General features: G+C 36.8%; 1 protein-coding gene across 1 annotated transcript; it reads left to right on the forward strand.

Annotated features, from left to right (window-relative positions):
* Positions 1-365: 365 nt before the first annotated feature.
* Positions 366-1436, forward strand: NEUROD1 (neuronal differentiation 1). Its single transcript, XM_007935854.1, has one exon. The coding sequence runs from the start codon at positions 366-368 to the stop codon at positions 1434-1436; it is 1071 nt and encodes a 356-aa protein (XP_007934045.1).
* Positions 1437-10502: the final 9066 nt, after the last annotated feature.

A 10502-nucleotide genomic window follows, 5' to 3' on the forward strand; every position in this document is an offset into this window, starting at 1 on the left:
GTGACTTTGGAAACATACAGGGAAATAGATATTTAATATGATGGGTACACTAATTTTCACACACACTATCTTGCCGGGCAATCACCAGAAGCACACTGAAGTTAATCACTAGGAAATACACATGCGTGAGTGTTCACACACACACTCACACACACACACACACACCAGTTCTGCCTTCTTTTCTACGTACCAACAGGGAACACACACACAATTATAAAACTATGCATTTAACTTTTCGTTACAGGCATCTCTCTTGTAATGAAGGGCCCAACTCTCTCACATGCATTTGCATAGGGCTGGAGAGTAGGAGCTGATTCTATATCTTCCTGTTTTCCTCTCTCCTGTTGAATGTAGGAAACCTAAACATGACCAAGTCGTACAGCGAGAGCGGGCTGATGGGTGAGCCGCAGCCCCAGGGTCCTCCAAGCTGGACGGATGAGTGTCTCAGTTCTCAGGACGAGGAGCACGAGGTGGACAAGAAGGAGGACGACCTGGAAGCCATGAATGCCGAGGAGGACTCACTGAGGAACGGAGGAGAGGAAGAGGACGAAGATGAGGATCTGGAAGAGGAAGAAGAAGAGGAAGAAGAGGATGATGATCAAAAGCCCAAGAGGCGCGGCCCCAAAAAGAAGAAGATGACCAAGGCGCGCCTGGAGCGGTTTAAATTGAGGCGCATGAAGGCCAACGCCCGAGAGCGGAACCGCATGCATGGGCTGAACGCGGCTCTGGACAACCTCCGCAAGGTAGTGCCCTGCTACTCTAAGACGCAAAAGTTGTCCAAAATCGAGACTCTACGCTTAGCCAAGAACTACATCTGGGCTCTGTCCGAGATTTTGCGCTCCGGCAAAAGCCCCGACCTGGTCTCCTTCGTACAGACGCTTTGCAAGGGCTTGTCCCAGCCCACCACCAACCTAGTTGCAGGCTGTCTGCAGCTCAACCCTCGGACTTTTTTGCCTGAGCAGAACCAGGACATGCCCCCGCACCTGCCGACGGCCAGCGCTTCCTTTCCTGTGCACCCCTACTCGTATCAGTCGCCGGGCCTACCCAGCCCTCCCTATGGCACCATGGACAGCTCCCACGTCTTCCACGTCAAGCCCCCGCCGCACGCCTACAGCGCAGCGCTGGAGCCCTTCTTTGAAAGCCCCCTGACTGATTGCACCAGCCCTTCCTTTGACGGGCCCCTCAGTCCGCCGCTTAGCATCAATGGCAACTTCTCTTTCAAACACGAACCGTCCGCCGAATTTGAGAAAAATTATGCCTTTACCATGCACTATCCTGCAGCAACCCTGGCAGGGGCCCAAAGCCACGGATCAATCTTCTCGGGCACCGCTGCCCCTCGCTGCGAGATCCCCATAGACAATATTATGTCCTTCGATAGCCATTCACATCATGAGCGAGTCATGAATGCCCAGCTCAATGCCATCTTTCATGACTAACCCTTTGGAAGAGGCCCATGAATTTCACCATCCCCGGGGAAACGAACCCACTGTGCTTACAGTGACTGTCGTGTTTACAAAAGGCAGCCCTTTGGGTACTACTGCTGCAAAGTGCAAATACTCCAAGCTTCAAGTGATATATGTATTTATTGTCGTTACTGCCTTTGGAAGAAACAGGGGATCAAAGTTCCTGTTCACCTTATGTATTATTTTCTATAGCTCTTCTATTTTAAAAAAATAATACAGTAAAGTTAAAAAAAGAACTGCACCACAAATTTGGTGTAGCTGTATTCAGATCATATTAATTATCTGATCGGGATAACAAAATCACAAGCAATAATTAGGATCTATGCAATTTTTAAACTAGTAATGGGCCAATTAAAATATATATAAATATATATTTTTCAACCAGCATTTTACTACTTGTTAACTTTCCCATGCTGAATTATTTTGTTGTGATTTTGTACAGAATTTTTAATGACTTTTTATAATGTGGATTTCCTATTTTAAAACCATGCAGCTTCATCAATTTTTATACATATCAGAAAAGTAGAATTATATCTAATTTATACAAAATAATTTAACTAATTTAAACCAGCAGAAAAGTGCTTAGAAAGTTATTGTGTTGCCTTAGCACTTCTTTCCTCTCTAATGTAAAAACAAACAACAAAATGCACAATTTGAGCAATTCATTTCACTTTAAAGTCTTTCCCTTTTCTGGAAAACCAGATTCATAACTCTCAAGAGGATGAAAAAAAGTAAGAGGTGTTGATCTCTATCAAAGCATATCAATTCAACACATTACTTGCACAAGCTTATATATACATATTATAAACAAATGCCAACATACCCTTCTTTAAATCAAAAGCTGCTTGACTATCACATACAATTTGCACTGTCTCTTTTTAGTCTTTTACTTCTTTGCATTCCATGATTTTACAGAGAATCTGAAGCTATTGATGTTTCCAGAAAAATACAAATGCATGATTTTATACATAGTCACAAAAATGGTGGTTTGTCATTTATTCATGTAATGAATCTGAGCCTAAATCTAATCAGGTTGTTAATGTTGGGATTTATACCTATTGTAGTCAATTAGTACAGTAGTTTAAATAAATTCAAACTATTTGGTTCATAATTAGAACAATAGCTATTGCATGTAAAATGCAGTCCAGAATAAGTGCTGTTTGAGATGTGATGCTGGTACCACTGGAATCGATCTGTACTGTAATCTTGTTTGTAATCCTGTATATTATGGTGTAATGCACAACTTAGAAAACACTCATCCAGTTGCAATAAAATAGTATTGAAAATCTGAGAAATTGTTGCCTTTCTTCTTGAAGTCATTTTTGCAAGTGTGAGTAATTCCTGGGGGGATAGTTACTTTGTTTGCTTAGCTCGAGAAAACTACTAGACACCACTTATAGAGTAAAATATTGTTAAAAGGTTTACTTTGACAGACTCTCTAGTCTGTTTATTTTACTCAGGGAATTATCAGCTTTTTGTCGATAAAGAAGGTACCTAAGTGCTATTTCATTATTTGGAATATGGGGTTGGGGGGCTACAAACAGTTACACTTTTGTTTCTCTTTGTTGTAAGTGGCTTCAACTTTTAATTTTCAACTCCCATTTTATAAATGCTTATATGGCTTCTTTTCTATTTAAGGAGATCTAATTAATTATTAACATGAAAGACAAGTACCATAGCTTAGATTGTCTACACAATCTAAGAAATCTAAAGAAAATTATATATATATATATTCTATTTTCTAGGTATTATATTTCTTGTATATTTTCCTCAGCAGAACAAGTCTCTAATGCAAACCAGTACTGTCCTAAAGAGAAAGTTATACACCTTTAGAAAATACCAGTGGAAAATAATTGAAGAATTTAAGAAGAAGAAGCATTTTATAATTGCTCTGTAAACTTCTTGTGATGATTTTAAATAACTTTTCCAGGAAAAAGGAATGATTTATTTGTTTTGAAGAACAAATTATTCCATAGTGTATTTTAATAAGGCATAGTTGTTTTCCCTTCAAATAGTACCTTTGATAGTACTACTCTCTTTTTAAATCCAAAACCTCTGCAAAAATTTACAGATGATTCTGTCTATTTATAAGTCAACTGGAAAAAAAAAAAAAAAGAGTTTGGCATTTCTCTTTCCCCTGGATGTACTGACTGACAGGAAGGATTCCTGGGGAATAACATTTTGGCACTTGTGTCCTGGCTCTACCATGGTGCTCTGATTACTGTCATTAGTAACTCCATTGTTTCTCCTCTGATTTGGATGCCACATTGGATGACTACCTCCCTTTCCAAGCTTGTTCCTTTAATCTCCTTCTCATTGGTGATTTAGGGGTTCCAGAAAGCTGACCTCATTTAGCAAGCTGCTCCAGAAAAATGTGAGTTATCTAATGGACGGGAACAATTAGCCATACTAATAACATTGCCACTGGGGCTGCATCAAGCTGTGACAGTAGCAGTAAGGAATAGCTCAACATTAAAGAAAAAGTTTGAGTGCAATTCAAAATATATCATTTTAACATGTTTTCCCTCAGCCTTCATCACATGAGAAAAAATACTTTCAAATTAGTCCCAACCTTATCCAAAATGTAACAATCTCATTCCAAGTGAATCAGGGTTGTTATTTTGGAATCAAGCTGTTGCTTCTTATACCCAGGATTGCTCTCACTGTTCTTACTTTAAGAGATATAATACGGATATGATATTTGAGCACTGTCAGCCTCCCAGCTTAGGAGATCATGAAGTGAACATTCAGATCTGATCTGATCCATTCAGCAGCTCAATTTTATCTGTAATTAAAAATAGCCAACTTCATGCAAACTAAAAACTGTTGCTGTAGTTAACCGAAGAAAGAATAAGAAACACCACTCTAAGAATTTTGTCTTCTAAAAAAGCATGCAGGAAATCTGGAACGAGGGTTTCTTTTGTAAGGTAAAAATGAAGAGTGGAAATTAGGTTTGTTTTTTTGTCTCCTTTTTGCCTATATGATCTCATTTTAAAATATGAGGATTCTTTTAGTGAGTCAAGGAGTAACTCACATGCCACCATCTTTTATTCAAAGGCAGGCACAGATGTTCCTTCTGCAGGGGAGGTTTTAATTTATGAAAATGATATTGTTTATGCATGAATGAACTGAATGCACTCTGCATAACACACAGCACTTCCATCTGATCAGAGAAATACCACAGAACCAGTGCCAATGTCAGAAACATATTCTACAAATTTACTCACTTAAATGTTTAATGAATATTTGGAAGACATTTTCAAACCACAAGAAATCTTTTCACTTATCTTCTTTTTTCTTTTATGAATTACTACCCATAGTTAAAAGAGACTATTACTGTTATTATAATTGGCTAATGCCTATACTTTGCTAATGAGAAAAGAAAATATAAATCAAAACCAAGTCAAAAGATGTATGAAAAACTGATAACTTTGGCTACCTTTGGAAAAAGATTCTTTTAATGTTGTTACATAATATTTGTGATAAGTAATATTTAGAATTCTGTGTGTTCCTTCATCTTGAGCAACACACTTACTATCAAATAAAGTGCTTTTATTTCTACTTACTTAATTGGAAAGTGCTCTAGAGAGATATATTTTTTAAAAAGTTGGTAGTTAAAAAATTATAGCGGACAATTTCATAGTTTGAAATAAAATTTGGCTAAATATTTTACCTAGTACATAATTCCTCTTGAATAAGAACACTTTGTATAACTTAGATTTCATTTATATCACCAATGGCATTTATATACCATAATCTAGCTATTTTTAATCCTTAAAAAGACAATTAAATACAAATTAAGTTGGAGGACTATAATATCTTTATAATGTTCTACTAATTTTAGTTTTATAATGTTACAGTAAAATAACATTTGAAACAAATGATAAGTGTTCTAATTTACTAGTCTTAAAAAACTCCCTGTATTCTTACATTTGAAAGTCTATATATTCCAACAAAATTAATGCATTTCTGAAAGAAGATAGCAATTACTAAAATGATACATGGATCATTAGCTAACAGTTTGAACCAAGCTGTTTTGGTTCTATAATTAAACAAGAAATTTAAAATGAAAATATCTATTAAACAATTAATAAAACTTGGAATCAAAACAAAGGCTGATTTTGTCCTAATGGAAAACATAAAATAGCAAAGCTAATTCTTAAGCTACACTGAAACCTCTTTACTCTTTTCCTCTCCCTCCAATTCCACTTATTTCCTGAAAACCATCTAAACAAAATCTTTAAATCCAGGGTCTGATAAAATATCCAATGCAACATCTTGTGGAACACCAGAACTCCTGTTACCATTGCAAAGAAGCGTTCTGGCATCAGATGCACAGTGATTTGTATGGTGGCATAATCTTTGGCTCCTAGCCAGGCATTATGTTTCAGAGGACACTATTGTCAAGAACCATTCAACTAGAAATCTACACTGTATGCACTCAAAAGTTGAGATCATCTGCCTTCCTATGTCAGGAAGAATTCTGTACTGGCAATTGACTCATGGACTCTCTTTATACACACTAACATTTGGTTCAATGACTCTGATGGAATTAACTATGTAGCCAAACTAGTGGCATTGACAAGGTCACAGTCTCTAGAGACTTCTGTTTAAATTGCTAATTTTGCATTATGTTAATGTTGGACTAATTCTGCAGTTACATGAAATGTGAATTTGGCCATCTAAACGTTATTGTATTCGTCAAGTTAATTTAGTGTTGGATTGTGACCATAACCATCTTTACCCATCCCTGGGTATGAAGCAATGGATACCTGTAAAATGACATCTCTAGAATAGGTTGAACTAGCATATATGAGATAACTAGATAATATATTTTACTGTTAACATGATTAACAGCCAACTCTTTAGTTTTTCATGTTGTAAGGACAGACAGCCAGAAAGACTACCTCATACATTTAATACATTATGCCAATGATAAGTGCTTCATTCACACATTTCATCATCAAAGCAGCACTCTCCTTTATTTTACAGGTCAGGAAAATGCTGGAAGCTGGATACCAAGCTATTTGCATTGCTGGCTTCCTTCCTTCATTCAGGCTTTAGTTCAAATACTACATCCTCAAAGAAGTCTTTTCTGACTCCACCGAATCATTACTGCTGTTAGATGCTTTTGAATCAATTTCGTAGTGACTCACGTGACAGAGGAGAATTGCCCCACAAGGTTTTCTTGGCTGTAATCCTTATGGAAACAGATTGCCAGGTCTTTCTCCCTCAGAGCCTCTGAGTGGGGTTCAAACTGCCAACCTTTGGGTTATTTAATAGCTAAGCTCTTAACTGTTTGCACCATCAGGGCTTTTAAGACACGATTACTATCCAGTATTGTCTTATTTATTTCTTAGCTTTTGTTTGTTTCTAAGTCACCTATCAAAGGAGCTCTGGTGGCATAGTGCCTAAAGCATTTGACTGCTAACCAGAAGGCTGGCGGTTAAAATCCACCAGCCACTCCTCGGAAGGAAGACTGGGCAATCTACTTCCACAGTGATATCCCCTCGGAAACTCAAGGAGGTAGCAGCTGTGAGTTGGATTCGACTTGACCTCAGTGCATTTTAGTTTTGTTTTTTTTTTTTCTTTTGACCACCTTCAGTAGAATGAGAGCATCATAAGAATAGGGACCTTGTCTCTTCTGTTTATTGCTGTTTCTTTGGTGTTTAGGAGACCTAGTTGATCACCAATAAATATTTAACTTTTCAAAGAATTCAATTACACCCGTCGGGTACCAAAGCCCCTTATCTATACCACTGTGCTTTAAATCAAGTCACTTGAGAATGAAGAGGACTAGAAATGGTTCTTGGCCCAGGAAAATTTATTGGCACTGATCCTGTAAAAAAACAAAAAATAGAATTCACTTCTTATGATACTGCATGACTCTAAATTTTCTCCTCTTTTGAAAATCAGCAAACATTAGTTATTGATTATCTAACTAAGATAAAATAGGCTCTTTCCAAGCCATATCTTTTTTTTTTTTTTTACATTTAGACGTATGCTACTTTTTTTTTTTTCCTTTCTGCTTATCATTTTTTCCTATTCTGTTTAATAGGCTTTTTTTCCAGAAAAATTTTAGATTTATAGACAAATTGTGCAGAAAGTCTTCATATGCTTCTTGTCCCTGTTGGAGTTTCTCCTATTATTTGCATCTTACAAAAGTGTGGCCCATTTGTCAAAATACATCAACCAGCACTGATACATGATTACTAACCAAAGCCCTTGCATTAGGGATCACTGTTTGTCCTGTATCATTCTATGGGTTTTGACAAATGAACAAGTCGCATCTCCACCATTACAGTGTTATATAGAATAGTTTCACTTTTATTAAAAAAGTCCTATGCTCTAGTCACAGATTCCTCCCTCTCTTCCTCTTGAATTCCTGGCAACCACTGATTTTTTACTACTGCCCCTATAGTTTTGCCTTTCCCAGAATGTCATATAATTGAATCATACAATAAGTAGCTTTATTCAGACTGGATTTTTGCACTTAGCAATATGAATTTAAGGTTCCTCCATGTATTTTCGTAGCTTGATACCTCATTTCTTTTCATCAGTAGGTAATATTCCATTGTAGAGATGCACCATAGTTTATTTATCCATAAACCTATTGAAGGATTTCTTGGTTCCTTCCAATTTTTGGCAAATATGAATAAAGCTGCTACACACATTCATGTGCAGACTTTTATGTGAGCATATATTTTCAGCTCATTTGGATAAATAGTTAGGAGCATGATTGTTGGATCGTATGTGAAGCCTATGTGTAGCTTTGTAAGAAACTGTCAAACTGTCTTCAGAAATGACTGTACCATTTTTCACCCTTACCAGCAATGAATGTAATCCCTGTTGCTTTCTATCTTCGCCAGCATTTGGTGCTGTCAGTGTTTTTGATTTTAGCTATTCTAATATGTATATCTCATTGTTGTTGTCGTTATTATGTGCCTTCAAGTCAGACCCAACTCATAGTGAACCCTCCTTGGGTTTCTGAGGCAGTATCACTATGGAAGTAGATTGCCCCATCTTCCTTCCGAGGAGTGGTTGGTGGGTTTGAACCACCAGCCTTCTGGTTAGCAGTCAAATGCCTTAGGCACTATGCTACCAGAGCTCCCTTATATATCTCATTACTGTTTTCTCATTATTGTTTTAATTTGCCATTCCCATATTGGGAGCTCCGGTAACTTAGTGCCTAAGGTATTTGACTGTTAACCAGAAGGTCGGCGGTTCAAACCCACCAGCCACTCCTTGGAAGGAAGGTTGGGCAATCTACTTCTGTAGTGATACCACCTCAAAAACCCAAGGAGGGGTCGCTATGAGTTGCATCTGACTCCATGGCAGTGCATTGCATTGCGCTGCATTAATGACATATGATATTGAGTATCTTTTCGTTTGCTTATTTACCATCTATATATCAAAGTTGTGAGGTATCTATTCAGATCTCTTGCACATTTTGTAATTAGGTGCTTTGTCTTCTTATTGTTGAGTTTTAAGTGTCCATTTATTTTGTACAAAAGCCCTTTATCAGATGTGTGTATTGCATCTGATTTTCTCCAAATATGTAGTTTTTTTTTTCCATTCTTTTAATAGTATCTTTATCGGAATAGAAATTCTTAATTTTTATCAGGTTTAACTTACCAGTTTTTTACTTTTGGTGTGTATTTAAAAATTCATTTTCAAACCTCATGTTCCCTAGGTTTTTTCTTATGTTATAGAATTTTTGCACATTTTGCATTTTACATGTAGGTCTATGATCTATTTTGGGTTATGACCTAATTTTTGCAAAAGGCATAGGCCAGTTTCTAGATTCATTTTTTTTTTTTTGCATATGGAAATCCAGTTGTTTTATCACTATTTGTTGAAAAAACTATCCTTTCCCCTTTGGATTACATTTGCTCTTTTGTCAAAGACCAGTTGATTATATTGGTGTAGTTCTACTTCTAGATTCTTTATTCTATTCCACTAATCAATTAGTCTATTCTTTCACCAATATCACATCTGTTCTATTTTTATGTTATCTAAAATAATCCCAAACTTCCTATCAGCATTGATGAATTTCGATTACAGTAGATTAGAGACAGATTCCTACAGAATCTGATCCATGATCACTATGAACTCCAGAAATGAGATTGAACAGCATTCAACAAATTAGAAAGTGAAAATAGGCCATCAATAAGCAAATTGTAGCACAGAAATGAGAATCTACGATGCCAAGAAGAATATAATCACATATATCTACTTAATAAACTAGCTGTTAGTAAATTCAACCTCCTTCAAAGTGTCTAGTAGAAAAGTAATAAGTGTATGGGGAACATGATCCTCTTCATCAATATCCACAATTAAAAAATAACATAGAATTTTTATTCTCAACAACACCATGCATTCCTTCCAACATTATCCATAAATTGTTGTTGTTGTTGTTGTTATGCGCTGTCAAGTTGGACCCGACTCATAGCGACCCCTCCTTGGGTTTCCGAGGCAGTATCACTATGGAAGTAGATTGCCCCATCTTCCTTCCAAGGAGTGGCTGTGGGTTTGAACCGCCAGCCTTCTGGTTAGCAGTCAAGTGCCTTAGGCACTATGCTACCAAATTAGGGAACAGAAATCTAGTCTCAATATTTATGAAGGTGATTTAATGTAAAATTACTAAAAGCTGAAAATTAAACTATAATAATCTTATTTATTCATACTGTGTGTTATTGGTTGAGGTAAATGTTGCTGAATTACTCTAATTTATAATTTCTACTTTAAAGTATTCTTTGTATAAATTTAACATATCAATATTTCTTTAGTATTCTCTCTCAGTAATGTCAATTAAGAGATCAGCACCATGTTCCTTCACATCAGTGAACATTATTACAATGCCCAACCATGGCATTGTAATAACTGGTGGCGTAGCCCTAGGCATTTGGTTGCTAATCAGAAGGCTGGCGGTTCAAACTTACCAGCCACTTCTCAGAAGGAAGGTTGGGCAATCTACTTCCCTAGTGATACTGCCTCAGAAACCCAAGGAGGGGTTGCTATGAGTCAGATCCGACCCAA

Source organism: Orycteropus afer, unplaced genomic scaffold (assembly GCF_000298275.1).
Source record: "Orycteropus afer afer isolate SDZICR_OR568_19922 unplaced genomic scaffold, OryAfe1.0 scaffold00001, whole genome shotgun sequence".
Taxonomy (NCBI): domain Eukaryota; kingdom Metazoa; phylum Chordata; class Mammalia; order Tubulidentata; family Orycteropodidae; genus Orycteropus; species Orycteropus afer.